Source organism: Panicum hallii, chromosome 1, assembly GCF_002211085.1.
Source record: "Panicum hallii strain FIL2 chromosome 1, PHallii_v3.1, whole genome shotgun sequence".
NCBI lineage: Eukaryota > Viridiplantae > Streptophyta > Magnoliopsida > Poales > Poaceae > Panicum > Panicum hallii.
This window is the reverse complement of record NC_038042.1, coordinates 56,311,047-56,338,683: the sequence shown is the minus strand read 5'-3', so window position 1 is coordinate 56,338,683 and position 27,637 is coordinate 56,311,047. Positions and strand designations below refer to the sequence as shown.

The 27,637-nt window shown below is 45.5% G+C and overlaps 6 protein-coding genes across 7 annotated transcripts; 3 read left to right on the top strand and 3 right to left on the bottom strand.

Annotated features, from left to right (window-relative positions):
• The first annotated feature begins 517 nt into the window (after positions 1-517).
• Positions 518-4,370, top strand: LOC112891098 (armadillo repeat-containing protein 6). The gene is made up of 8 exons (XM_025958029.1): positions 518-731; positions 811-1,113; positions 1,634-1,917; positions 2,700-2,828; positions 3,282-3,404; positions 3,501-3,608; positions 3,678-3,856; positions 4,047-4,370. The coding sequence occupies exons 1-8, from the start codon at positions 599-601 to the stop codon at positions 4,168-4,170; spliced, it is 1,383 nt and encodes a 460-aa protein (XP_025813814.1). The 5' UTR covers positions 518-598; the 3' UTR covers positions 4,171-4,370.
• Positions 4,371-4,611: 241 nt separating this feature from the next.
• Positions 4,612-9,701, bottom strand: LOC112891116 (peptidyl-prolyl cis-trans isomerase CYP40-like). Of its 2 annotated transcripts, none has more exons than XM_025958056.1 (10): positions 9,561-9,701; positions 6,717-7,217; positions 6,324-6,411; positions 6,159-6,211; positions 5,864-5,968; positions 5,432-5,507; positions 5,312-5,349; positions 5,148-5,228; positions 4,951-5,017; positions 4,612-4,854 (listed from the first exon to the last, which is right to left on the bottom strand). In XM_025958056.1, the coding sequence occupies exons 1-9, from the start codon at positions 9,648-9,650 to the stop codon at positions 5,006-5,008; spliced, it is 1,044 nt and encodes a 347-aa protein (XP_025813841.1). In that variant the 5' UTR covers positions 9,651-9,701; the 3' UTR covers positions 4,612-4,854; positions 4,951-5,005. The 2 variants fall into 2 exon arrangements, with proteins under 2 accessions (XP_025813841.1, XP_025813836.1); XM_025958051.1 differs by lacking the exon at positions 9,561-9,701 and adding an exon at positions 8,846-9,343.
• A 304-nt stretch (positions 9,702-10,005) lies between these two features.
• LOC112888084 (MADS-box transcription factor 22) lies at positions 10,006-16,032 on the bottom strand. Its single transcript, XM_025954438.1, has 8 exons — positions 15,610-16,032; positions 13,308-13,386; positions 12,528-12,589; positions 12,345-12,444; positions 12,226-12,267; positions 11,067-11,108; positions 10,823-10,977; positions 10,006-10,323 (listed from the first exon to the last, which is right to left on the bottom strand). The coding sequence occupies exons 1-8, from the start codon at positions 15,789-15,791 to the stop codon at positions 10,299-10,301; spliced, it is 687 nt and encodes a 228-aa protein (XP_025810223.1). The 5' UTR covers positions 15,792-16,032; the 3' UTR covers positions 10,006-10,298.
• Positions 16,033-19,603: 3,571 nt separating this feature from the next.
• On the top strand, positions 19,604-22,503 carry LOC112891894 (universal stress protein PHOS34). The gene is made up of 4 exons (XM_025958897.1): positions 19,604-20,132; positions 20,243-20,346; positions 20,426-20,544; positions 22,082-22,503. Exons 1-4 carry the CDS (start codon positions 19,943-19,945, stop codon positions 22,155-22,157), a joined length of 489 nt encoding a protein of 162 aa, XP_025814682.1. The 5' UTR covers positions 19,604-19,942; the 3' UTR covers positions 22,158-22,503.
• A 423-nt stretch (positions 22,504-22,926) lies between these two features.
• LOC112891884 lies at positions 22,927-24,193 on the bottom strand. Its single transcript, XM_025958888.1, has one exon. It carries the CDS (start codon positions 24,042-24,044, stop codon positions 23,298-23,300), a length of 747 nt encoding a protein of 248 aa, XP_025814673.1. The 5' UTR covers positions 24,045-24,193; the 3' UTR covers positions 22,927-23,297.
• A 1,293-nt stretch (positions 24,194-25,486) lies between these two features.
• On the top strand, positions 25,487-27,536 carry LOC112889990 (peptidyl-prolyl cis-trans isomerase FKBP12). The gene is made up of 5 exons (XM_025956812.1): positions 25,487-25,677; positions 26,058-26,091; positions 26,293-26,354; positions 26,894-26,946; positions 27,252-27,536. Exons 1-5 carry the CDS (start codon positions 25,590-25,592, stop codon positions 27,351-27,353), a joined length of 339 nt encoding a protein of 112 aa, XP_025812597.1. The 5' UTR covers positions 25,487-25,589; the 3' UTR covers positions 27,354-27,536.
• Positions 27,537-27,637: the final 101 nt, after the last annotated feature.

Here is a 27,637-nt window from a genome sequence, read left to right as displayed (position 1 = left end):
TTTCACATAATAAAGAATTCTTCGGGGGGTAGCCACTCATGTGCTCAACTAAATAATCATCGCTTTGAAAAAAAATCCCCCTTTGGCAAAATCTTCTGAAATTTCCGACTTTTGGGACTCGCCAATAGCTAACGATGGGCATTGAGCAATATACAGCTATATGTTATTATAATATAAAGTGAATGCTTCAATTTTCCACAAACAACTTTTGGACTAAATTGAACTCAATAAACTATCAATGATAGAGTTCTCAAGTTCCAAACCTGGTTGCCACAATTTAACAAAACAATTATTTCTTGCTCGTATTCCGCCTCATGCGAATGGGTCATCTTATCAGGAAATTATAAAACATAGAAATGCTAAAGGTCAAATAGGAAAAAATAAAATAAAAATGACTTGCTCTATTCATATCTTAGTTTGCAAAATAATTCGTTCAGATCTCAATGCCTGTTAGGAAATAGGAAAAAAAAAGACGAAAACCAATTCAAAATTCAAAACTGCCGTCTGGCTTCGGGAAGGGGAAAACCCCAGCGAACCCTTCGTTCTATTCATCGCTCGGCGCCTCGGCAGCACCCAAACCCACACACAGAGCAAGGAAATGGCGATCGCGATCTCGCAGGAGGCCTTCGACGCCATGGTCCGGGAGAACATGGAGGACCTCGGCATGGACGCTGACGAGGCCCTCGCCGACGCCGTTGAAGCCCTCACTCTCCAAGGCGCTGATCTATCCGGTAACCAGCAACTCCTCAGCAGATCCGCACCTTCCCGTTCTTTACACTCTTCACCTAAACCCGTCGCTGCTTCGTGCAGGGATCATCAAGCGCGTGCCTGGAGAGGCCGCGGCGGCGGAGGTGAGCCCTGTGGTGCGGGTGCTGGACGAACTGAAGGCCTCTCACAGCGCCAGCGGCGGATCGGGGCAGGATCTCGACGGGTTAGTCTCTCTTATCGATGAGCTGCGCGGCCTGTGCTGCTCCGGAGAGGGGTCGGAGAATGCAGCGATTGCGGTGCGGAATGGCGGCGTGGAGGCGCTCGTTGCCCTGTGCGGGTCGGCTCGAGTTGCACAGGAGAGGCTGCTTGTGTCGGCCTTAAAGGCTCTGAGCTCCGTGCTCCGGGGTATGACATTGGTGTCCCTGCGGGTCTTCTGAGATGCGGCAATGTGTTTGGCAATTTACAACACTCGTCTATTCACAACTTAAGTTTGTATCCATGACTTCCCAGTAGAATTTTGAAATTTTCTTAAACTAGCATAGTAGCTTGTGTACATTCCTGGATGCTGTGAAAAAGCACCTGGAAGCAGCGGCATTTCGGAAATGTGTTAAATTCACAAAGGAACCCAGTGCTAGAAACTAGGGTGTTCATCATTTTCAGAAATTGAAATAGTTGTCCTGATAAAATCACCACGAAATTGCTTCATTCAAATGACATTTTCGGGTTTAGTATAAACAGCTTCCATTCTGTATGTAGTTTCACATATTGCATGCAGCTATAAAATGACCTGTTCTGCGATGCCCTGGCACATTTCAGTTGTGATGTCATGTGTATTTCATTACCTTATTATAATTATTAGTCTATTTTTTATTGATTCCACAATGCAAACTGATAATGGGATATGTCTGCAATATTCAATCTGTAGATGTTGGAAGCACCGAAAAGTTCAGACAAAGTGAGGGGCCCAAAATTGTCATGGATATCTTGAGAGGTGGCTCAGAAAGTTCAGATTTACTGTATGCTGGATTTAGTGTTGTGGCAGCAGGTTCTGCTGGCAATGAAGTTGTGAAAGAATCCTTTATGGACTTAAAGGTTGATGAACTCATTCTACATGTTATGAGGGAGAAATCAAAAACTAATGTGCAAAGCTTGTATGATGCCATACGTGTTCTGTTGACGCCTGATGACAACCGAGTGGTGGCTTCTCAAGTATGCTCTATATGCTTGCAGCAATTTTTTTTTTCTCTGGAAAGTATATGCTTGCATGATTGCTGAAACAGAAATAGTCCATATGCTTGCAGGATTGTGTGAAGACTTGCTGTTTCACAGTTTTTGTGTATCACCAGTTGTATGCTAATATGCTAGTCTGCGCAAGTATTTGGTAGTGGCATTTTAGCAAATACATGTCAGAGTCTAGTATGCGCAACTAGACATATATCTATATGATATTTATAGAAATAGACTGTGACATGGCAAATAGCTTGCTCATATATATCTAGTTGTGTGTTTCAGATGAGTCTATTTGTCATTGTTAAAACTGTAACTTGGTGATTTCATTTCAACTGGGATGCTACAAGAACCAGAATGCAACATTTCCGTAAAAATCTGACTGGAATCAGATTTGACACCTGTGATTTAGTACTAAATAAACTTTTAGCAATGATTGGTTATTGAGGTAGCATGTTAACAGAAATAAAATGGAAGTGCTAGACTTCTATATTTGGAGACGTTATGCCCACTTGTATATGGCCATTTTGGTTTCTTAATGTCATCAGAACATGTGCACCATAATTGCTAATTTGATTTCCAATTTGTGTTGATCTGTTTATCACCTAATGCATTATAACAACAGTTTTTTCTTGGGTTTCATCTCAATATGAGGGGATGGGTTTTTCACGCAGGCAGAGTTTTTCTTTATCACCTGATGCATATCATTTGATTTTATTTTACCTTGAGTTTCAAATATAGACTAAAATAGATAAATTTGACAGGTATATGGATACTCCCGGAGATTTGCAGAAATTGGGATGGCAGAAGTTCTTGTCAGTGCACTTTGTGAACAAGTTGCTCCTTCCAGCTTGCCATCTGCTTGTGCTGCTTTAAAGTCAATCGCTGTCAATGTAAGTTTTGCCACAGTTTACGTTTTTTTAAAAAAAATTGCTCATCTTCATTTTACTAGGAATGGGGTGTTTGGATCCAAGCTAATGTCCAACAGTGCTAATCTTTAGCACTAGCCCATCCAACTAGGAGTGATAACGAGGTGGGCTAAACTTTAGCCAAGACTCAAAAACTTTAGCAACAATATAAGTTCTAATAGGTGCTAAAGTTTAGCACTCAACTTTAGCCCATCCAAACAGGCCCTAAATAACTTCTGTGGGGGATTCACACTGGCAAGTTTGGGAGTTAGTTCAAATTTGAAAGATATAGTACTCTTTAAAACAGCTGTCAGCCACCATCTTACCCTAGCCATTTGTCGTAATTTTATGTTTATAAAGCAAAACTAGCTATTGCACCTATACGATTGTAACTTGCCATTGGAGAACTTCACCATCATCTGTTCTGTGTTACCACAGGATGAAATATGCCGTTCAATATCTGAAAATGGTGGAATTGATGTGCTGCTTCAATGCATTGATGAGGCTGCTCAACAGAAGAACAAAGTTATTGCAAGATCTTGCTGTTCTTTGTTGTCAAAGGTATGGTGTGGTACAACATGTAACATTTGTGTGCTTGATTGAGAACACCTCACTTTCATCAAATTAAACTTATATCGCATTCTTTCTGTTTCTAAGCTGGCTGCGAGTGATGCAAACAAGTCTGCTATCATCCAGCGAGGTGGTTTTGACAGATTATTAAAGCTGACATCCAGATTTTCTGAAGATCCTTCTATAATACAAGAGGTACAACATATAGATAGGAAGCCTGAAGAATTTTCGGATACTTCCTAAGCATGAGTGTGTACTGTTCAGGTGATGTCCATGGTGACGGTTCTTACATTGAGATCACCGGGAAATGCAGCACGTGCAATGGAAGTAGGATATGGAACTCTGGCGATCCAGGCATTGCAAAGGTTCCCCTCCTCCGGCCAGACTCAGAAGCAAGCTTGCCTTATGATTCGCAATCTTGTTGTCCGAAACCCTGAGAACAGGTATGCTGTGGAATGTACGCATCTTTCCTTTTGGCATGATAACCTATGCAGAATCAGTCTGGCCAGCATAGAGATCTCTGGATGACATTCCAATGCCATTCGCCAGTGTCATTTCCAGCAATTTTTACAGCCATTTTCCAGTGTATTGATAGTATGTTTCTACATCTGATACTTGGTGTCGCCATTGCAGGACCATCCTACTTAACGATGGTGCAGAGAAGCTTATTAGAAAGGCCAAGGTGATGCATGGAGGCTGCAAAGATGCTGCCTCGTCAGCCTTGAGGGACCTGGGCTTGGACAATTACAACGCATAGACACCATACGAAGTATAAATTGTGTTTACTTTGGCCATGGTAGAATGTTTTGGAGCAAAATACATGAGTTATCAGGTGACACGACGGAATGAGTTTGTGGAATTGTACTACCGTGCTTGCATCTGAAACTAGCCCCAGTTTAAAGATCAAGAGTGGAATGGTCCATCATGAAGTCATCATATGAAATTTGGTAGGATAAATCCATTTCTCATTGGTCATTATTAAACTAACCATGTGCTTGTGGGGGATGAGGTGGTGCAACCCATTCCATCCCTGAAGGCCTATAAACCAACCAAAAATGTGTGTGTGTGTGTGTGTGTGGGTGGGGGGGGGGGGGGGGGGGCGGGCGAGAAGATGGTGGATTGCCCAATTAGTCAAACCAAACACCCTCTAAATGCACAAAATAACTCCAGTGACCAGTGCGGTAAACAAAAGGCAAAATACGTGAACCACACACATGTCGGTATCAGTCATCATTACGTTAATGGTGGTTCATTGACCGAATCAGTCTATTAGCAGGCGTTTCTGAGAATCTGACTGCTAAGTCGATGCCAGGGATTACATTTCTACGACAATATAGATCCATGGTTCCTTCCATGCTGGACACAAAAGGCTCTAGCGTCAGTGTCACCCCACTATTTCGGGTTGTCTGATGGGAGTTTTTCCTGTCGTGCAAGCTCCCTCCTACATGAACAAATAAAACATGAACTCAGAATGTGCAAGCAAAAGCAATTCGCAAAAGTTGCTGATATATTGGTGGTAGATCTGATTAGTGCTTACCTGAACATTTTGACTTGCAACAACAGAATAACTATAAAAGGTTAAGCTTGCAGGATCAACTATTCTCCTACAAGAGAACAAAACAAATTATCAACGCTTTAGCTCAATGGTATCAGCAGCCAATGACTCGTCATATCCAAAGATCCAGACTAAAAATTTCACTGAGCGAATGACAGAATGTGGTAGTAGAAAAGTACGCTGTCACTCTTCTCTGATCCTCCTGAAGGTTGGAACAACCTCGAAAACGCCTTCCTCTCCTGATCTCGTTTGTCAGAAATCTGTCAGAGTTGCCGGTGAAAAGTCAGAAAAAGCTGACATGAACATCCATTTCCCCTAAGATCCATAGAGGTAATAAACCAACCTTCTTCTTTGCAGCAGCAAGTTCACGCTTAATTCCTCCTGAAAAATGTCAAAACAAAATCCAGTGGTCTCAGTTGTGAACAAAAGAGTAACAATAAGTGATGAAGACAGGGAGACAAACCATCATTTGGTTCTAATTCCAGTGCCTGCTTGAAGCTCTCCACTGCAGCATCAATATGGTTGAGCGCCATGCATACCTGCAAATATAGTACCATATGAAATCCTGGCATGTCTACATGGTATGAATCAACTGAAAAGGAACCAAAAGTAAGTCCTACCAACACCATGACAACAAGGACTATGAGAAATACGGTATCAACAATAGCAAGAACTATACTTATATATTATAAAAATGTGACAGGAATGCAACACATAAGTAGATCTGGAACCGAAAAAAGAAGACATACAGAGCAAACATCATGGGAAAAGAAGGAACACGTCATCAATTGCAGTTTTGGTTAAACCCTTCTTATTACACATACATCATATCATTGTGTGATATGCTGCCACAAATGTGGATTTCCACAATTTAACACCAAAGGCAGACACCAACCTGTCCTTGTCGGAAAAAAGCTTTTGCATTGTCCTCCCTTTCACGTAGTGCAAAATCTGCATCTAACAAAGCACCCTCCAAATCTCCCAACTTCAGTTTGCAAGCCTGAAGAAGTAATAACTGGCACCATTATACTAGCAAGAGATAATAATGTTTACAAAGATAACAGACTGCTCAACTGTGGATGCAGTTGAGGAAACACTAATGATGCAGAAATAGAACCTTTCGAAATGTGACATAATACTACAGAACATCAGAGATTTGGGTATGAATAAGAGGCTGGAATGGAGCTTACAGAGCTATTTGTGAATATAACTGACTTTGTTTTTCGCAGCGCTGTGCTCCTCTCTGGGCATAAATAGAATGTTAGGACTAAAAGAAAAATGTGTGTTGATCTTTAAGTACCAAAATGTAGAATAAACATAACCGAGCAGTGATGAGAAAAGGGGAAAAAAACTACCTTCATCAATGTCTTCTTTCTCCCAGCAAAGATCTAAGTACCGCATGGCTTTTCTGTATTTTCTGAGGGCTGTCTTGTAATCCTGTTTCTGTAAAGAAGCAGTAACATAAGTAGTAAGGTACAAAAAGGAGTCACATTGGATACCTATTTAGTGCATTTAGGTTTAGCAAACAATTTGGTCAGTTTTGTTTCGAAGACTCGAGATATAGTGGAGCACCACCAACGTTTTCAATTTGACATGAAGTTCATTAGCTAGTTGCATTTTATAGCTTCTATTTTGCATCAATCTGAATAACCTAATGGTACCAGTCTGCCAGTTGAAATTGTACATATCACTTAAAAAGAGTATTTATCAAACATGTAGTATAAGCCAGTCAAGAAAAGAGAAGGAACCTTGAAACTTTCATTTCCAAAAGCTTTTGCAGACTCCACAGCATCAATCCACCAAGAAACTTCTGCAGGCTTTTCATCAAGATCATTTGGCCAATCAGGATACATGTCACCATCCTTGAAAAAGTTAACAACTCCATCATTGGCACCTTCTGGTATCTCTCCACAATCAACAATAATAACGTCATCAGTCGGGCAGTCAGCTTCATCAACAGGAATATGCTCCATTGCACGAACCACGCCCATTCCTTTTATAGCCCTTCCAAAAACAACATGTTTTCCATCGAGGTGAGGTGTTCGGGTGGTAGTGATGAAAAACTGAGATCCATTTGTGTTGGGTCCAGCATTTGCCATTGATAACATCCCTTTCCTCTCATGCTTCAAGACAAAATTCTCATCCTCAAAATTCAATCCATATATTGACTGTCCCCCAGTTCCATCACCAGCAGTTATATCTCCACCTTGTACCATAAAACCCTTGACTATGCGATGGAAACATGAGCCCTGAAAGCAACATTTTTGTTGAGAAAGTACTTGTAAGTAGTCAGCAAAAAAAATCTTGGAGAATTTGTCTAGGTGGAAAAATTGACAGTAATTGGCAGAGGTCAAAAGTTAACTGACCAAAGCATTCTGGTCTACACAACAAAGGCTTTCAGCAACAGAAGAATGATTTTATAAAGTCTTGAGGGCTACGATCATGGTAAGTATGTCCAACACTCCAACTGACATCATATCCACCGGCAATCTATTACTAAGAAATGGAAAAGGAACTTCCCCAATATGTCCAAGTCCCCACTACTACAAAGTACAAAGCATAGAAGTCCCATTATACTCATTATACAACTGCATACATGTAATTCCCAACAGTTGACTGGAAAAGGTTAATCACTACTGCTTCAATTATGTGCGTAAGTATTTCTCATGCATCGCCGTCCCAACTCATGATTTGAAGAATCTCAGCTGTTAAATGCCACACCTCGCTCAAAATGCCAACCATACAAGACCAATAATGTCCTAGACTCCTATCACACTACAAACAGCTAACTGAACATAATAATCACAAATGCTGTTTGTAGGCGTTAAATCTACAGCTGAAATAGTGTGCACACAAAAGATACCAGAAACTGTGCATGTCATGTCACAGTTTCTGAATCTTAAAACACGTTTGGGTTAAAGCCAGCCCAAGGTTGTTTCTACATAATGATGACCATACGACCACATTGCTCAACTGTGACTTTTCTTAGACCAATCTTGACTGCACATTTCATGTTTCATAGGGTATTCTTGCCTTCCCAACAATAATTGGTGTGTAAGGCAAAATCAATGAAATTTGAAAGGAACTATGATACATTGTGGCCTTTCAACAGTACTTCAAACCTCCAGAAAAGAACAGTGTGATGACTGATGAGGTAAAAAATGAAAGTAGGGCATGTTTACCTGTACCAGCACTAGTAGCAGGCAGTGTACAATTTAGAGTTTACAAAAACTAAAAAGCAAAGTACATTAACGGATAAATATATTATCTGACGAAAGCAAGCAGTCTATACAGGGATCCCAAAAACAATTATTCGAAATCCAAGGCCTTGGAAAGAGAACCTTGCAATCAATCAAAACAATATATATACAGACTATAGCTGCAATCACAAGTTAAGTGCGCCTATAAATCTAGTTAGATTGGCAAAAATCCATCAGATAAACTGAGCTATGCTGTCCCCAATGCCTAAATTGATTACTGTACGTTTCTACCCTTCACGTTGCATCACACCAGGCTCCGATAAAACGCATGAGAAGCAGCCAGATGCAATGGTAAGCGCCAAACAATTGTACCAATTCGTGAACCACAACTTGACAAAGTTTACAGCTAAAAATTTGTCCGAGTTAACGATAGGCACTCATTAATTAAGAAACTTATTGATCTCGCGCAAACCTCTCTATTCGCACCCAACCAAAATTCCAAAAGTAACTGATAATCTTCGAAATCGCACTAGTAGAAAGGACGACTTCCAATTGAACGACCAAAATCACACGAACCCCAATAAGCACAGGCACCGCGGCAACGGCAAACCCCCAAACCACTGCAACCGAGAAGGCGAGAACGCCAAAATGCACACTGGGACCAAACCGGGTTAAACCTTGTAGTGGAGGGGCACGCCGTTGTCGGCGCCGACGCCCTTCTCGCCGGTGCAGAGGGCGCGGAAGTTCTCCGCCGTGCGCGGCACCACGGAGGCGTAGAGCTCGACCACGATCCGCCCCTCCAGCTCCCCGCCGATGCTGACGTCGAGGTAGCACCTAGGGTTCCTCACCGCTACCGCCGCCTCAGCAGCAGGAGCAGCGGGGGCCTCGCCGCCGTCATCCATCGCCGCGCCAAGTGGGGGACGCGGGAGCAAGCCCTAGCGACGGAGGGAGTTCTGCGGGCGCGTCTCGGTGCCGGCGGCGTGAGCGAGGCGCCTCCGCGTCGCCTCGGAGGCTCGGAAGCTGTGTGTGTTGCAGGCTCGCAGCGCAGCGTTGGGCGGCGTGGTAGTAAAAGTTCAAATAAGGAAGGAGGGGGGCGGCGGAGTGGTAGGACAGGGCCAAGACTCGGAGGGGCACCGCAGCCGGACCGAGGGGACCTCCGCCGCGTGAGGCGTGTGCGTTGGTTGGCGAAGTTTGTTGCTGCCTGAGAACTGGGGCCCTGTTTTGTTGGCTTGGGCCTAGATGACGTGAAGTTTTCCGTTTAATTTCGAACAATTTTTTCAGAAAATCCAAAATGTTTCGTGCCCCCTGATCTCACTCAGATGGCAAATTGGCAATCGGCTAAAACATTCCCATGATCTTCAGGCTTACAGACGAATTTTTTTTGTACCTCACCTTGGACGGAGGCGTTGGGAGGCCACTCTGGCAAGCTGTGTTGATAGTGTTGTCTCGCAAAGGCTCCTGCTCAACCGAGTTACCGACCATCAGCGAGAGGCTCTTGCTGTGCCTGCACGTTGACCACTAAACAGTTGAGGTCAAAGCACAGATCGAAAATCAATTTATGGTTGAGACACAGAAACTAGATAACTACTGTCGCAGGAAGCATCGATGTTCGAGCACAGTGCACAGCTAGCTTACGACGCTATTACCGGTCCGGTGCCGTTGATTTCAGCGAGGCAGCACTCCCTCCGTTTCAAATTTTTTAAATTATAGTTCATTTTGATAAATCTAAATACATAGATTTTATTATGCATCTAGATATACAATTATATCCAGATACGTAGCAAAATCTATATATGTAGATTTTGTTAGAACGACCTGTAATTTGAAACGAATACAGTAGTATATAGGTAAGATGCCAAGCTATAGATCATAACTTATGATAGCATCAAGTACATAGCAGTACAGTGACAAGAACAGCAGTAGACATGATTCTAAAAGCTTAGTTAACATCCTAGCAGACGGTACGGTACAAGCGGAACATCGCATCATGAAGCCACAAGGATGACAAATCAGGTTAACTGATCTCGCTTCCAATGCAAAGATTATTGCAGTCTGGATTTGTCCATAGCACGAGTGCCTATCCGCTGAGGCGGCAGCTCCCTTCAGATCCGCATGGATGCTTTTATGCTCTTATTTCCATGCAACGCCCGGCAACCTGCACAATGGTGACTTCAGTAAAAAGGTACAGAACACAAGATAACATGAAAACATTAAATTTAGCTGTCTAAGCAATCCTCGGTTGAACATGCCTACAAATTTACCTCATATCTGAAACTTATACATAGCTTAGCACTACTTTAACGCTCTTACTAATGTTTGGGCCTAAGAATGAAAAGGAAACGGCTGGTTGCAGATAAGAGCGGTAGATCTAAACCAGCGGTATGCATCTAAAAACAAAACTGATTCAGGTGATAATCCAAATTACAAAACAAAGCATGTTTTTTTGCATCACAAGCCGACATTAATCAAGATGAGGCCAACATAGAAGATGATATGATAAGAGCAGACAAAATTATGCTCTTTCCTTCAGTTTATTAGCTAGGTTATCATATCCTAGCCAAATCTGAATCTAAGCAGGTAAAAGTACATAATTAAAATATTCTGTTTTTGGTGAAACTTGGCCAGCATAAAAGACAAAGCAACTAGCCACTCACCCTAATTTCAGGGATACATCCGAACCATCATCATTATCCTGTGAACTTCCAGAGTGCAGTGCAGTCATCACTGATTCAGAAGATTGCCCGTCTTCAGCAATAACATTTTCAGTATCAGCAACCACTTGCTTGCCAGATGGGGGTATCTGGGATACCTGTGTCCCGATAAAAGATTGAGATGAAATATGTATTAAGATGGATCCTTCAAACAAATGATGTCTAGCTAAAGAAGTGCAGTTACTACTTGATTCCTCAGTTGCATGTTCTCCTCTGCCAGCTGTGAACTCTGCAGTACAGCATGGAAAAAATAATGTATAACTCAGCACAATTCCTGTAGAACAGTAGGAGAGGAACCTACTGAATATATATTGGGTATTACATTCATCTTGCTAATCAACTGGCAATGGTACATCAAACCAAAAGCTAGTTAATAATATCAGTAGTAAGTTTTTATATGTATTTCTAATATAAGGAGTAGTGCCCTTTCCTATAAACATGTTCCATCTGCTAATGCAATACCTGAACAGCTTTTAGTACCATAATGAAAACTTCTAGATTTTTAACTGAGACAAGAGTGTTCACTTTGAGATAACTGTCCTAAAACAAAAAGTGTGCATCTTTCCGTTGAAGTCGCAACAGACAGTGAATTGTAGTAATTGTAGTTTGCAACCAGTTTTTCTTTTAAATTAAAAAAGTGGCCCTTAATCTTCTGTCTAGTAAAAAACATTAAGGAAAATATTATTTTAGAAAAAGTTTTGTTTGTCCCTGTTAGGCTCCACGCAAGCGGCTCCCAAAAATTTAGAGAGAAAAAGAACTACAAATCCACTTGTGTATTTCACGCATTCTTCAAAACTCTCATGGTTGAAGAACCTCAGTTGTAATCAGGGGTAGTAAAGGGCCTAGAAATTTTAAGGATAAGGCTCAAAAAGAGATGGACTTATTTATATATTTTTGAGATAAGGATATTATGGGCTGAGTTGGAATGTGAAGGAGGCTTTAGGACCATGATCCATTACCGCCCCTAGTTGTAAACCATATGGAGTCAAGACTATCTATCACAATCCAGTAGCTACAAGAACATCAACAATACTTAAGCTAAATTGTCCTTGTCACTCAATTTTAGCAAAGGCGACAGATATCTGAAGGTCTTGACAACAATTACAAACAGCAAGCTAGCTTTCCACAAACAACCAATATAATGGTGCTTTAGGGATGGATCGTATTGGTAAATTTAAACATCCACATTGATTCAATTTTTTCAAGTGGTTTTCAAGTATTCTAGGTCCAATGAAGTGTGGTTAGATGTAACAAATCATAGCTTAAAGTATCTAGCAGGTGTAAAGAAAACATGTTGAGTCCATTTACTGTTACATTGAACAGGTAATCCATTTACTGTTCCATACCTTTCGTTGGAGCTCACTGATCTGTTCCAAGAATTGTTGATCCTGCACGATCAAACATCCCATGAAAGTATTGCTCACATGAAGCTCGATAGAATTAGGATCACACTTAATCACCATACCTTTGTTTGAAGCACCCTGTGAAGACCAGCTTCAAGGTTCTTCTCCAACTGCTGTAGTTCTTCAACACTCAATCCCTCAAGCTCCTCACCTCTCATCTGCCTATAAATAAGAAATGAAGCGTCATAAGCCTTTACAGGCATTTTTTTTTTCAATTGATCATGTAAAAACAATCAATAGGACACCTGAGTCGAAGGCTTGCTTCCGCAAGTTGCTCATTCAAATTTGCATATTTGCTATGTTCCAACTGAAAAAGAAAAGGCTGGACTGTCAATATCAGCAACAAAGTGGACATACCAGTATGCCACAAGTCTATATCATTTAGAAAAACGAAATAAAAAATAATAACAACGAACCAGATTAGCTTTGCAACTACATGTCTGTGTTCAAAAGTATTTTATCTCTGAACAGTACAAAGAGAAATTCAAGAATGAATTAAGAATCTTGCCGGATTTGAAAAATAAGTACACAGAAATGAAGATAGTAAATGCGCTTCTCTCTTATTATTTGTAAATAGACGATTAATTAGCCCATAACTAATGTTCATGACCTGTTAAACAAAACATCATGCACTACTGGACCATGTCCACTCAGTATGTGAGAATTTTATCTGTAACAACTAACAAGCTATTAAAGAAACCAAGGAATTAAAGGATACATAGAGTGTTTCATAGATGATGAAAGACCAAAAAGGTGCATCACTTGAGCATGATCGTGGAGCAACAGCTAGGGTGCACACAAAAAGGGGCAAATGCAGTTCTGTTATACTTCATTTCAGTTGAACAAAATTTCAATGTTGTTAACCCAAATAAAGATGCATATTGAACAAGGACTTTAACTAGCCCAGACCCTTGACATAAAATGATCCACTTTGAAACATTTCTCATATTGCTTCTGTTGTTTCCTGGGTTTCCAAGTACCACGTACTACCTAGCATTACGGTAGAGAAAAGAATGATTACATACATTCAAGTCAAGTGAAGGCTGTTCTGCTTTCCCCAGATTTTTAGAATGTGTGTTGTACTTGTCAATGATCTCATTCATACTGTCCAAGGGAAGCAATGTCAGTACCATAACATGCACAACAAACCAGCATACGAAATTAAGTAATACAGATGAAAACATGTTCATAATTCTAGGCATGTACACGAATGGATAAAGATCGGTGCTTTGATGGTTGGGATTGCATAAGCAAAAAATAAGAAAAGTATATGTTAATATGATCATTCCCTTCAGTGACTGACATGACTTGGCAAGATAAAAGAAGATAAAGCAAATACACACACACACACATATGACTTCAAAGAGGGTATGACATTATTCAGTGGATAAATGGTTAAGTAGCATTTCTTTTATTAGTCTTCCGGTGCACTTTCTGTTGGTGAGATCAAGGAAATCAAGTGACGACTCAGATCAACAACTTCTGTTTGCATAGCTAGCATTTTCAAGTTACCCTCCCATTGTTTCAGCACCTTCATTCTCTCTCTCTTTTTAGTATTACTTAATGCGGACTTTTGTTCAGCAATAATAGGACCTGATTCCTTAAGGTGAACCTACAATGTAATGCTTGCGGGCAAGATCAAACCTGGTTCACAATTATCATCTGTTCATGTCAAAATTATGATTCTACATCAACATTTGTTGTTTACAAAAATCACATCACTTCAACATGTATTTGCTGTCTTAACATCATTCAAGATAAAATAATTGATTTTTAACTAAAATTCCGGAGGCTCCTATTCAGTACAAAAAAGTATGTATGGATATATCCACGTGCAAGAAAAAAACTTTGAAAGACATGTCTTGAACCATCACTGATACATAAAACTGCACTCTTAAAGCTGAGCTTTCTGTTAGAAGTAGAATTTGTTATTATCATAACATGTGGATCAATCGATGCATATTAAAAATAAACACTTAAATGATAGCATTATCGAAGGAAAGAAATTCAAGTAGAATCAATAACATGATGATGAAATTGTGCAGACAAATTAAAGACTAGCAAGGCATGCCATTTGTTTAGTTGAGAAAAACTTTTCGTCCTAATATGTACAGCACAATGAAGACATATGAATCTTTTGTTGAAGGAGTAGATGCATCACCTAGTGGGGAAAAACCAATGCATCTACAAGATTGAGATTCTGAAAATGACAACAAGCTTACTAGTCAATTCAGTACATATAAGTTAAAGGACTGATAGGCATCATTTTTAGTTGATGTTTGATAAGAAAAGTAGGTATATCGAACATAAACAAATATGATGCTGCAAGATGCTGGAACATGTATCCTTAGTTCGTTAGAATCTAGACTAAACTCCAAAGTTATTCCCAACAATCACACATTCTTCCGCTGCGAATGCAACCTGGGCAAAGTGGAGTAAATCATAAACAAGCATACGGCATAACATCTAGGCGCCACATAAATGATTGCTTTGAGGAAGGCTCGCTTTCAGCACACGCCAACGGAATGGATGACGAACTAGAGGTGCAAGAGCAGCACATGGTTTAATTTAACAAAAGAGAAATTTCATATCAAACAACAGTAGAGTAGAGTAGCACATGATTAACAAAAACAAATTTCATAACAGTAGCACATGATTTAACAACAAAAACAAAGTCCCACTGCACCAACCAACGACAGGCGATAGTTGCAGCATGTGGCAGCAACGCACAAAGCACGAGACCCCTCTTTTGATCTCTGGGTAATGTAAGGTCACCCAGCACCACATAAAATCACAAGGACGACCGTACGAAATTAGCAGGCGTGACTTTACCCCCACACGGAACTGGGAAGACGCACACCTCGATTAACTCTACACCGGCATACGCACAGCAAATAACAGAGGGTCACAGTACTAGCAGCAGCGGAGATGCCTCCTCCGTCTACACCCCCAAACGGGAAAAAGAAAAGTCTCCAAAACAACCAGCAGCAGTACAGTAAACTGGATTAAAAATCCCCATTTCTCCGGAGATCGGACGCATCAACGCGGGCTCCCTCGAACCTAAAACCCACTCAGAACGTCATTGCAGCGCAAGGTGTGAGTTCCATCCACTTGTAAAAGCAGCGTTCCAAAGCGATCAACATCAGAGGATGTTGAAAATATACGAAGCAGAAGTAGTATCACGCGGCGGGAACCCTAACCAGGCCGGATCTTACAGCTCGGACGGCGCGACGAGAGGATAGGCGGGTAGATCTACCGAAACACGGCGGCGCCGGGCGGAAGTGAGGAGGGGGTAGACGGACGGACGCGGAGCGCGCGTCGACGCACCTGGAGCTGGCGAACTGGGAGAGCTTCCCCGTGGAGGAGAAGACGATGAGCGCGACGTCGGCATCGCAGAGCACGGAGAGCTCCTCGGCCTTCTTGAAGAGGCCGCGACGGCGCTTGGAGAACGTGACCTGCCGCGCCGCCGCGCTCTCTATCCTCTTTATCTCCCGCCGCTCCCTCGCCATCGTCCCCGCCGATCCCTCTCCGCCGCCGACGCAGAGCGCCCTGGCCGCCGAGAGCCGAGCACCGGAGGACGACCTCACGCGAGGCGGAGGCGGAAGAGGCCGGAGCAGCAGCAAGCCAGCCGGCGGTGGGGGCTGTGATGTGATGCGATGGGATGCGAAAGGAGAGAGAGAGAGAGAGAGAGAGAGAGAGAGAGAGGAAAGGGGGAGGGAAGGAGGGGGGCGAGTTGGGGTCTCGAGACGGGGAACTTGCTCCGATTGGCAGGTCGGCATAAATAAACCCAGGCAGACGCAGCCCACGCAAATTACCCATGACCCCCGGGAATAAACAAAGCATAAAACTGGGCGAGCGAAATGGGGCGGGGCTACGGGGCCGGCCGGCCCAGTCATTGTTTATGCTCTCCCTCCCTAGCCCGCCACGGCGGGGCCCGCCCACGCAGGGAGAGTGAGACGGGCTAGACGAGGCGCGCGTAGCGTAGGGATGGGTCGAAGCGGGGCGAGGGGGAGGATTCCTGAAAAGGAAAGGGGGAGTGGGTGGTGGTGGCGCATGGCCGGAGCAGAACAGTACAGCCTGTAGCAGGCGGCCGCGTGCGCGGTGACGGTGCTACTCTGCTGGCCGGCCTGCCGTGGCCGCAGCCTGCGCGCAGCCGCTGCGCGTCGGGGGAAATCAAGGAGAAAGCCGACGGAGGAGGAAGGGAAGGGAGAGAAAGGGGATGCTGCGAGTGGGAGGATTGGGGGTGGCTCGGGATTGGATTGGCCGCACGGCACGGCCGCGTACTGCAGCAGCTGCCCGGATTCGCTGTTCCGGCCGCGACCCTGTGGCGCCCCGGTGTGCCGCGCGGCGCCGTCGCGGTGGGTTTGGCTTTCTCCCGTCCCGGATGTCGAGCTGACGTGGCTCTCGGACGGTGCGTGGTGGTCTGATTCTGAAGGTTTCTTGCGTTTCTTCACTGGATTGATTTGATTACTCCCGGTCTCCCGCGCTTTTCGCTCTGCTTGGTCGTGATACTTTTTTCTACACAGTTCCGTTGATATTTGGTGGCATTTCAAACGGACCTTGGCAGTTCTTTCATCATGGTTTCTGATTCCACGTGGTGTAGGTACTTTGCCAAGTTACACGCAGGTAAGCAGAAAGCCGACACAGGATTGAGAAGCAAAATTAGTAAACACATCAGATCTGAATTCCCACGTCTGCGTAAACAGGACCAAAGAATCATTGCCTAGACTTGAGTGCCTAATCTCCAGCCAGTACTAATAACCAAATTAGCCTGCCTCTATTGATCTCTGCAAGCAAGGCCGAATCACAATCAAGCGCGATACCCAATCGCATCTTCACCCGGCAGGGGCGTGCTACAGCCCGATATGCCGAAACAGTAGTTTACTTTAGTATCCATTGAGCTTTTGGCATTAGCCAAAGAGATCACACTCTACCTGCCTAGCGGTGGGTAGCTTCTTCACCCACTACTGCTATGGAGCGGTGGATGGATCGAAGCGGTAAAAGGAATCGTTTCTTTTGAGCCAACGGCCGCACCACCCTAACCCGAGGCGAACAATGTCTGGGCCTGGCCACGCGGGTGCGCGCACGCCGGCGTCCCCGTCGCCCACACGCTCTTTGTACGGCGGACTAGTTTAGGTACCCGCGGTCAAAGCCGCAACAGTCCAGTTTCTCTGCCGGGGCGCAGCCTTTCCCTCGCCTCCTCGTGGTGGACTCGTACGGCCTGGCGTCCTCGAGGCTAGGGAAGAATCACCATCTAGCCAGTATCAGCAAAAAAGGAAAAAGGAAAAAAAGAAGGCCATTTTAGATTTGTGTTGGTGGCGAACTGGCGATGTGGATCACCACTCACTACCGGTAGCCTTGGCAAGTTTGGAAGATAGTAGAGTATGGCGTGAATTCGTCAGAACACAAGACCATATACTAGCGTGGAAGATAGTTTTTCTGGTACCAGCCAAGAGGAGGATTCTGCTTGGGAGCATGGGATTCCACTGTTGACGAAGTACTAGCGTGAACAGTGCGCACTCTAGTAGTGTAGTAGACCTAGACCGCATAGGCTACCACAAGTAGAAACACTAGGCCTCTGCAGGCTGAAAGGCTACCGGCACATAATCTTCCGGCCGCCCAGACCTTTCACGCCACGGGGCGTCGGACGCAGTCATTACGGCCCTCCGCGATGCACGCGTACGCCCCGGCCGCCCGGCACCGGCGACGACGACGACGAGGAGCGGCGCACCCACTCCGTAGAACAAGGCTGCCGAGCCGTCCAATCCCTGGCCGGCCGGCCCTCGATCGGGGCGCGGCCGTCGCGATCCCCTCGCTCGCTCAAGCGTACAACGTAGAGCACTGTGCGCCGCAGCCTCACGGGCAGAGCAGTGAGTGATCCACAGGGACAGCGCGCCAGCGGCGAGCCCGCGATTGGGCCGGCGGGGCGAGGGTGACCCGGCAACCTGGAGTCACCCTCGCTCGCCTCTCGTACGTGCCAAAACGCAGCAGCGGCTCAGGCGCCGCCGGGGGGCACTGGCGCACTGCTACTTGCGTCCTGTGCCCGGGGGCGCCTTTTCTCCCACCCGCAAAAGGACACGGCAGCTCTCGAGGGGACCAGGGCTCGGATCTCCTGCGCCACCGCCGAGCTACACCTAAAGGTGAATTTGGTGCTGTGTACGCCCGCTCGACCGGCCCGTGGAGGCATGGACTGGGATTTTCCTCTCTTTGGCAGCGCAAGCACGGAGCCGTGCTCCAACCACGGCCGAGATTCGCACATGCCTGTCGCGTTTCGTGGGCTCAGCGCACCGCACCCGCCGGGTGCCGGCTGGCTTGTGACTGGTGACCACCCAGCGACGTGGGCGGAAAAGGCCCCGCCGTCCGGACTCCGGAGCACAGCGGCGTCCAACGTTCGAGGGGTACGACGTGCGCGGCCGCTCGACACGCGGGTTCTTTCCGTAAAGGAGGATTTAATCAGGAGAACTGCTCGAGAATAGTAGTTGTTTCCTGAGATTTTTGCGTCAATGGATTTGCTCCGCCATTTATGACGGGGATGGAACCGTGACCGGCGCCGTGTCATCTTGCCGCTATGGGCCATACGCGGGCCACGCCATTGACGCAGCCTGTGCCGGGCTGTGGGCTCGTGGGCTCTGCCAAGGTTTATCATCAATTCAACATCAACCAAGGGACGAAAGCAACGACTGTTTCTCGGTTGCAGGAATTATAGACGGACAACCTCGGCGTGGAACTGTCAAATGTGGCGACGACAGGAGTACTAGTGTCAAGCCTATCCCAGGGTATCTCGCTGGCTGGCTGGTTGGCCGGCCGATGTCATCCACTGCTCGTGTAGTGTATGCAGTTCAGTTGACCGGTCACTCTCTGACGAAGGGGAAACCATCAGGCGACAACGCAGCCCCGGCCCCCCACCGCATGGCGTACGTAGATCGATGTATCAGCATAGTCTTAGGCACTGACAAAGTGACAAGCGCTTCTCAGCGGCTCTCGATTGCAGCGAGCAAAGTCCTGCCGGGAAGGAACATCTGATCGGATCGGCGTCAGCAGGGCATTCCTCCTGAATCTTGATGCAAGGAACTCCTTTCGCAACGCTGTCTGAAATATTCAGGGTTTCTTTTTCTTGAGCTGGGAGGCTCCTACAGCTTTGCCACTACAAAACAGCCGGCCATTTCTGATGGTAGCGTGGCAAGTTTACGTGAGACGTGAAGGCAAGACTCGGATTAGTTTCAAGATCAAACAAAAACAGCTAAGCTAAAAGTCTAAAACTAGTTCTAGAAGGATGGCAAATAAGCTTGGCAAACCCTCAGTCACTGTCGCGTTGAACTTGTTCTAGTAGTTGCTTGCCAGTGCTCGATCCACGATCAGCACTGCGCGAGCTTCCGATCGGACTGCCACGTCGCTCCATGTGCCTCGCGAGATCCACACGACGCCACCGCTTGGATCGTCGCAGACCCGGACAATTACTAGCCGCGAGTTCCGTCAAATCTACAGCTAAGCCAAGCCAAGCCAGCGAACAGCAGGGTCTGCAGGGAAGGGGAAGGAGGCGGCGGCACGTAACTTCGAGCCGAATCTATCGAGCGTTGTGCTCCCGACCTCTCGCCGATCGAAGGGGCTGGTGGCGTCCGAGAGAGAAGCGAGAAGGCCCGCGAGCGGGAGCTCGATCTCCATGGCGACCGGCAACCTGGCGAGCGTGGTGGTGTCGGTGGACGGCAGCGAGGAGAGCATGAACGCGCTGCGGTGGGCGCTCGACAACCTCCGCCTCCGCCCCGACGGCGAGCTCGTCGTGCTCCACGTCCAGCCGCCGCCCAACATCGCCGCGGGGCTCAACCCGGCGCCCATCCCCTTCGGCGGACCCAGTAAGCAAGCCGAATTTCTTTTCGCTCAACCCTCGAGCTCGTTGCGGTAGCTCTTGCCTGCCCGTCTGGTCCGTGCTTGACTGGTGTTCCTGGGCGGGTGGATTGATCAGGCGGGTTGGAGGTGCCGGCGTTCACGCAGGCCATCGAGGCGCACCAGCGGCGGATCACACAGGCCATCCTGGAGCACGCCCTCAAGATTTGCTCCGAGAAAAATGTAAGAGGACGGCAGTAACAGGTTCTGTGCTAGTTATTCCGAATGTTCGTGTTTGCTGATTGGGGATTGTCTCTTGAAGGTGGAGGTGAAGACGGAGGTGATCGTGGGTGATCCCAAGGAGAAGATCTGCGAGGTGACGGCCAACCGCAATGCCGATCTGCTCGTCATGGGGTGCCGAGCCATTGGGCCGCTCAAGCGGTAGAAACAGAGATCCTTGTCTTGTGCTTTGCTTAGCTTAGCTAGCTAAAATTGCTGCTGATTTCGTTGCTATGCTACCTAACTGGGCACAGCCTCTATGCCCCATGGATACCACATAGCGTCTTTCTCTAGGAAAGTAGGAAGTGGAGCTAACTAGTTTTCAGTCGATTGGAGATCTTTACATATATAGATACATCAGAAAGCAACATGGACTTAAAGCAGATAATCGAGGAAAATGTTGTGGCAATGTAGCCTTGTGGGCATCGAAACAACAATTGGAAAAGGATAGAAGAGATAAACCCAAACTTAAATTCCATTGCTCGGAAAATGGTGTTTTGTATGAAATTGTGCTTGCAGACAATTCGCTGGTAAGTAGGCAATGTTTTAGATTGATCCCTTTGTTCGAGAGCTGCTGCTAATGGTACAAGGCTTAGATTATGGAAAAAGTTCCAGCCTTAATCATTCACATGCGAATGACTACAGCCAAAAGAGTTACAAGAGTTCTTAGACTCTAAATCTCAAATGAGGGATTTCACAAAAACAAGAAAGAAAGCTATAAAACAAAGAAAAAGCTAGAAGACTAAGCTCCAATTTTCTTCTTCGTTCCCGCTTCAACCTTGTATTGTCTTCACGCAGCAGCACCACTCCATCACATCTCTCGTCTGCTTAGAAACTTGGTGTGTGGATCGTTAGCTGCTTGCCAAATCTTTTCACTCAATCTCCGCCTTGTGCATGGATGCGAGGAGATGTTGACATCACCTTCAGGAAGGGAGTGGCACCATGAGGTGTCACCAATGTCAACGCCAGCGTAATGCCGGACAACAAATCCCTCAAACTGTTTCCCGTGGCACCCGACGACACCACGGACCTGTAGATAGCGCATCGGCAAAACCTCCAAGAAGGAAATTGGCGCAAAAAGCGTCGCCATTGCCGACCGGCGTGATGGTACAAGGCTTAAAGGCACATAATGTGAACTGTGAGGAAATTCTGGTTTTTTAATCTGTTTCTCTCATCAGTGGATGGAAATTTCAGACTGTTTTCCCAAGTTCAACTGTAGAAAATTTGTTGGTATGCCTATCATCACTGATGTTGATGCTGGAACATAAGATTCATTTTGTTGATGCAGTAGTCTGAAATATGTTGATGTTGGAACATAAGACTCCGTTTCATTATGAATTAGAAGATATTTATGGTTAGGGTGCTTCTCTGTATATCATGTAAACAAAACATCAAAGAAAGCGAAGCACCTTCATGGTTTGTGCAATAGCGCAGCTATCTGCTTGAATGTCAGTCTGAATACCTACCAGTTATCATTGTGTGTTGTGGTTAGCATCTGCAGCTGAGTGCATCCATTGAGCTGCATTGGCATTTATTTATTTGATCAAATTTGGCAGCCAGTTGTCTGTAAACCCTCTGTGTTAGTCATTCAGGGCTCTGGTTACTATTGCCTCTTCACATTTCTTTGATTATTTTTCTTTCTGTTGTTCGATTTGTATATCAAATTAAAGCCGCACTCTAAATTGATGCCTCTGTACAGGATGTTCTTGGGCAGTGTGAGCAACTACTGCATCAACAATGTGGGTTGCCCTGTTGTTGTGATCAAGGGGACTTGAGGCCTTGAGCTACCCTCAATCAACATTCTTTGGTGCACTTCAATTCAAGTGTTTTGAGGTTGCTATTGTGCCATTTGTAATCCTGTACAATATTGGACATTTCGCATCTGAAGACCATGCATCATATTTGTCAGTCTGCTGCCAAGGGACGAGGGTTGCTCTGTGATCTCCGTTTGTAATGGAAAATGTGTACTGGTTTTGTAATCGTGGAAATAAACCTGCCATGTGGCATATTGTTCTGTATATTCTTGTATTTGTTGGGGGATATACATTGTGCTGCCTGAACTCTGAACACCTCAAAATTGCCAGAATCCCGGTTTTTGTATGGCAAATCCCGGTTTTTGTATGTTGTCCTGCCATAGTTGATGTCCTGAGTTCAGCTTCATTTTTTGCATCCATGATCTTGTGCAAACTCACGTACATTCCTATGACCAATAGTACAGAGAGTAGTAAAGTAGAGTGCTAAATTTTAGCACATATGCACATGGCTAAAGTTTAGCCCACCCATTAGCACTCTCGAAAGTTTAGCACTTTCAACTGTTAGCATTTGGATCCAAACGAGGCCTAAGTCAGCTGCGCATTCTAGCAACTAGAATCAAAGCTGAGCAGCAATTTTTAAAGAGGATCCAAGAAAGCAAGGCGGGGTAAGGTTTTATTATCGGATATCATGTCGCCCAATGCGTCGGAGCTGCTGCTGGTAACCTGCAGAATGTACAAATTGCCCTACCAGCAGAAAGTCCAGGCTTGTGTTCAGGCCATCAGGTTTGCCTCTGCCTCAGCCACTCATGAATTTCTTTGATTTAGAGAATTATTGGCAATAAGGAAAGAAAAGAAAAAGAAAACAAAGCTGAGCTCAGATGATACATGAGAAACTTTATTATCAGGCGAAGTGCATGCGAGCAATCTAGTGGCATGGAGCCGACACTCATACGACCAACACAGAGAACGAAAACACAGCGACAAACAAAACAAATACCAAATGCAATTCAACATCGAGTCTCAAGCCAACTCATGTCATCATGTGCAGATGTGCTGCTGCTGCCTGCTCTGCGCTCCTAGAAGGCTGAAAGCTTATGCTGCAATTGCAAGCCAGAAGATGCTGCAGGCTTTAGCTTCTTCACATTTCATAAAGCTGCTGAATCAACTCTGAATCTGATACTGATGGAGCATCTGAAACGATCCTCTACGATCGTGTGCTGCTGGAGTTCCACTGATGTCAGACAGTAGGAGCTTCCGCCCCATGTTCTTGAGTTCAAGGCCGGTAGTCTCAGGTGGCTCACTGGAAACCACTCCTCCCTTCAGCGAAGCTAGTGATGACAGATCCATTCTTGGGTCGGCATTGCCATTGTCGCCGGCGGGCGCAATCTTCTTGATCCCAACAAAAGCCTCAGCAAAGCGACGGATGTAGCAGTAGTTCTGCGGCAAGCTGAGCACGCTCAACGAGTCAATTGGGGCGGCAAGGATGCCGCCATGCTTGAGCACCCGATCGGCGAAGGCGAACCTGTCGCCGTCCTCGTCGAAGTACCCGAAATCCAGCAGAAAGTCTACTGACGAGTCCCCTAACATCAGCATCCGCCGCAGCGAGGCGGGTCGCAGGACGCTGTCCTGGTCCTGTTTCGGGGCGGGCGCGTCGCAGTCGCCATCGGAGCTGAGGACGACGGCGCGGGCGCCGGGGGCGAGCAGGCCCTCGTGGCACAAGTCGCGGAGCAGGAGCTCGGCCTGGGCCACGGCAGCGCCGCAGGCGTCGACAGTGTGGCTCCGGGCCGGAGCCTCGGCAGCGCGGAGCCATGGCAGGAAGAGCAGAGCGGCGGCGAAGAGCACGGAGCGCGCGAGCACCCGGAGGGCGCGCGGGCCGGGGAGCCGGATCAAGACAGTGTCTCCCGGCATCGTGGGCGCGTGAGTCGAGCAGGAGCGTTTGGTTTTACCGTTCGAGACGGCGACGAAGAGAAGGCCGGCGTGGAGGGAGGGAGGCGAGCTTAGCGGGTGCAGAAGCGGGCGGCGGTGTGGTTGCCACCCACGAGGGCGAGGCGGGCGTGCGGCGCGCGCAGCGTGAGGAGGACGAGCTCCCGGATCCGCTCGGCCTCCATGGAGGTGGATCTGCCCAGCTGGGCTGGGGAGGGGTGGCTCTGCTGTTAGGTCTCCATCAACGGTGGCCGCCGGTGGGATTTTTGGTGCGGAATTGGGAGGTTCGCGTGGGGATTTGGGGAGAACGGCGGCGACCGGCGGTGCGTAGGGTGTTTATGGGGGCTGAACAGGATGGTTTTGGAACGGTTTTTCGTGTGTACGGACGGTGGTGATGGATGCATTGAATTCTGGTACGTGGGACCGGAATTCTGGTTGGGTTGCTCGTCTTCTCCTCATTTGCGTGGGTTTCTGCCCAAATCTGCTTATACATATGGTTCTTCCATCAAATTAGTTGGAAACAAGTGGAGTTTAAATACTCTATATTCATGTAATATCAAATAGTCACTTGATTCTATTATTTGTTCAGGTTCACAGTAGCTAATTCGGCTCTAATTCAATTCACCTGGTTTTCTTTTGAAGGAGCAAGAAGATTTATGATTTATCCATACTAAATTATTCAATTTCTTTATATCCATCATTTCTTGTTAATCTCTAGATCTAGGATATCGTACGGAAGCATTGGTAGAAAAAATGCATCTAAGAACATGCTTAGTATCTTATCGGCATGAATGTTTAAATAAATTCCAAATTTTGGTCCGTTACAATAAACTCTAGCCATCACATGGCAACTCATAACTCACTGTCGTTGAAGGTTAAAAAAATTGAAAGAATTTTGGCACAATTAAAAATCTGAAGAACATATCTCACTTAAAAGGCTCCATCCATTATTAAAGAATCAAATTAACCTAAAAGGTTAACTAGAGCACACAACGCCTTCCTCTTCTCCAGTGATATCTCTGGTAGAGTAAGGATGTAGGGAGGAAGCACGGTGGCAGCCTTTGCAAGGATTAATTTTGATGGCATATGTGTGGCCATCAAAAAAAGCTAATTCATTTGCTAAATGCCTTCGAAAAAACCACTTAAAATATTTAGTAATATAATGTGTTTTTGTCCTCTTAAATATCATTAGGTACATATATCTATTGAATATTAATTAATTCTACCACCTTTACCTTCGCTAGCAAAGCCGTTTTGTTTAAAAAAAAAAGTAAAAGCTGTTTGGGAGGAAGTTCTTCCAAACAGCCCAAATTGGTCTCTCATGTGATCTTAAAAAATGTCCATCGAACGGCGGAGAAAAAAAGTAGCTAGGCATAAAGACAAGTGCACTTTACATCCCGAGGTGATAAACTGATAAAAGCATCTCGGGATTAATATCGCCGCACTACCTCCGGTCGCAACACACAGCAGAAACGCGGCCGCCCACAGAAAGCCGTCGAGTTCAGGAGATAGTCGGAGGAGAAGAGGAGGATGGGCTTCGAGAAGGAGATCCTGAGAGCCGGCACCGGCCCCAAGCCGACAAAGGGCCAGAAGGTTACCGTCCACTGCACCGGCTACGGTTCGCCCCTTCCCTTCATCCCATAAACCTCTGCTCTACTCCGTTCTTCTTGGATCCACATCGCTTTTGGGTTTAGCTTCAGATGCTTCTAGATCCATCTCATGCTGATCAAAAGAGTAGCCTTGATGAATAAATGGCGGCTTCCCCCCTCGGCGTAGATGTTTAGGATGCAAAGTTCAGTCGTAGGATTGAGATCGATCTGATTCAGACTTTCAGAGTTGCAGGCGAACCTTACTTGCCGCCATAATTCGTTTCTCTTTCTCTTTTCTATGACCAACAAGGCAACAACACAATCGTCTTTTCTACTATGACCAACAACACAATTTACTCTACAGTAATTGTTCGCTAACCTTTGTTTATTGCTATTCTGTTTTCTGCAGGGAAGGATCGTGATCTATCCAAGAAATTTTGGAGGTAAAGGATAAATCTATTTCTTTGTTTTTACATCCAACTGTAGCATCTGTGCTGTAAGCATGTGTACAATGATGGGTATATTTTCTGTTCTTGTAAATTCCTGTTTTTTGGGGGTGGGGTGTTGCAGATTTTCGTCGAGTATTTGTATACGTGAGTAATTTAATCTGTTCTATGTTCATATTCTGCTGTTGTTCCTTTCAGCACCAAGGACCCAGGGCAGCAGCCATTCAGTTTCAACATTGGTCTGGGTTCAGTGATCAAAGGTAATCATGTCACAGTGCTATTCAGTTCAAATATTCACACAGATTCCTAATTTGCTATAGTTTAGTTCTATTGCCATCACCTCTAATGGTCCATTACTTAGGTTTATGGTTTGCCAAGGGTTCAATTGTCTGACCACTCTGATTGCTTCCGGGCCTGTTGTATATTGCATTCTTTTATCAAACTTGTACTTTCGATATTTATTAATAAATGGAGCAGAGCTTACTTCTGATGTTGTTTTACTTGTGATAGAGCTCCAAATTTGCACTGTTTGCCTTTGATTCTTATATTCTCTTTAAGCTGTGGTTGTCAGTCATGTTTTCCTTGATGAAGTAGTAACTCTCATGAAGCCTTGTTGGGCATCTTTGAACCATTTTAGTTCTTTTTCACCCAGAAGTGATCTGTCATTGTTCATGGCCAGTCCCAGACTCCCAGTCCAATTTCACATCACAAGCCAAAACTTCGCAGGCCTGCAAAAGTCATGGTCTATTAGCCAAGTATAAACCCTTCAAGGTTGTGCTAACTGCTTTGTTTCTTATAGGATGGGATGAGGGAGTTATGACCATGCAAGTGGGTGAAGTTGCTCGTATCCAGGTATGCTCCTGAAATGTTAAATCAGCTTGATTGCCTGAATGTGTTTGCTTTACTCTTCCGGCTTGCATTTCATCTGTACTGCAACTTTGAAGTGCTGCTATATATTCATGGCAGTTCTATCTCTTGATGGAAGTAACTTGTTCAAAAACAAAAAAAAAGCATGCTTTTATTGTGGATTTTAGGCCTTTTGAAATGCATTTTTGCCTGATAAAGTGACAATCTGCATCGCAGTTTGTATTATGTAGTTCAAAATAATTTATCTTATCTGTATCCTGGCACCTGATACTTGAGTACTCTTGCTTCAGTGCACCCCGGACTATGCTTATGGAGCCGGTGGATTTCCGGACTGGGGAATTCAACCAAACTCGGTGCTGTTGTTCGAGATTGAAGTCCTCGGTGCCCAGTAATTCGCTGTGCAATTCTGGAAGGAGCTATGGAGCATCTGCGTTGCCTCTTAAGTACTGAAATAAATCCATTGTCACCTCATGCTACATACAGCAGACTGGTGTTCTTAGTAAATCCTGTAAAACTTTAACACAGTGTGGCCATGATATATCAAGTTTATGGAATTTCTTGTGGTACAACTCTCAGTCAAGTTCTCGTCACTGACAGTAAACCGGTGCCGGAAAAGCACAAACGTGCTGCCTGATTACGATAGATTTGCTTGGAAACTTGAGTGGCTGATTGCTCG

What these genes read in the sequence shown, in the direction of transcription:
- LOC112891894 (XM_025958897.1), top strand. Translation starts at nt 19,943, where the DNA reads ATGGCGACCGGCAACCTGGCGAGCGTGGTGGTGTCGGTGGACGGCAGC. An exon ending in CATCCCCTTCGGCGGACCCA is followed by an intron (nt 20,133 to 20,242) that starts GTAAGCAAGCCG and finishes TGGATTGATCAG; the next exon opens with GCGGGTTGGAGGTGCCGGCG. An exon ending in AGATTTGCTCCGAGAAAAAT is followed by an intron (nt 20,347 to 20,425) that starts GTAAGAGGACGG and finishes TGTCTCTTGAAG; the next exon opens with GTGGAGGTGAAGACGGAGGT.
- LOC112891098 (XM_025958029.1), top strand. Translation starts at nt 599, where the DNA reads ATGGCGATCGCGATCTCGCAGGAGGCCTTCGACGCCATGGTCCGGGAG. An exon ending in CCAAGGCGCTGATCTATCCG is followed by an intron (nt 732 to 810) that starts GTAACCAGCAAC and finishes TGCTTCGTGCAG; the next exon opens with GGATCATCAAGCGCGTGCCT. An exon ending in ATCCTTCTATAATACAAGAG is followed by an intron (nt 3,609 to 3,677) that starts GTACAACATATA and finishes TGTACTGTTCAG; the next exon opens with GTGATGTCCATGGTGACGGT.
- LOC112889990 (XM_025956812.1), top strand. Translation starts at nt 25,590, where the DNA reads ATGGGCTTCGAGAAGGAGATCCTGAGAGCCGGCACCGGCCCCAAGCCG. An exon ending in CTATCCAAGAAATTTTGGAG is followed by an intron (nt 26,092 to 26,292) that starts GTAAAGGATAAA and finishes TGTTCCTTTCAG; the next exon opens with CACCAAGGACCCAGGGCAGC. An exon ending in GTGAAGTTGCTCGTATCCAG is followed by an intron (nt 26,947 to 27,251) that starts GTATGCTCCTGA and finishes CTCTTGCTTCAG; the next exon opens with TGCACCCCGGACTATGCTTA.
- LOC112891116 (XM_025958051.1), bottom strand. Translation starts at nt 9,070, where the DNA reads ATGGATGACGGCGGCGAGGCCCCCGCTGCTCCTGCTGCTGAGGCGGCG. An exon ending in GAAAGAAGACATTGATGAAG is followed by an intron (nt 6,212 to 6,323) that starts GTAGTTTTTTTC and finishes ATTTATGCCCAG; the next exon opens with AGAGGAGCACAGCGCTGCGA. An exon ending in CTTTTTTCCGACAAGGACAG is followed by an intron (nt 5,508 to 5,863) that starts GTTGGTGTCTGC and finishes CTATATTTGCAG; the next exon opens with GTATGCATGGCGCTCAACCA.
- LOC112888084 (XM_025954438.1), bottom strand. Translation starts at nt 15,791, where the DNA reads ATGGCGAGGGAGCGGCGGGAGATAAAGAGGATAGAGAGCGCGGCGGCG. An exon ending in GAAGCAAGCCTTCGACTCAG is followed by an intron (nt 12,445 to 12,527) that starts GTGTCCTATTGA and finishes TCTTATTTATAG; the next exon opens with GCAGATGAGAGGTGAGGAGC. An exon ending in ACAGGGTGCTTCAAACAAAG is followed by an intron (nt 12,268 to 12,344) that starts GTATGGTGATTA and finishes TTGATCGTGCAG; the next exon opens with GATCAACAATTCTTGGAACA.
- LOC112891884 (XM_025958888.1), bottom strand. Translation starts at nt 24,044, where the DNA reads ATGCCGGGAGACACTGTCTTGATCCGGCTCCCCGGCCCGCGCGCCCTC.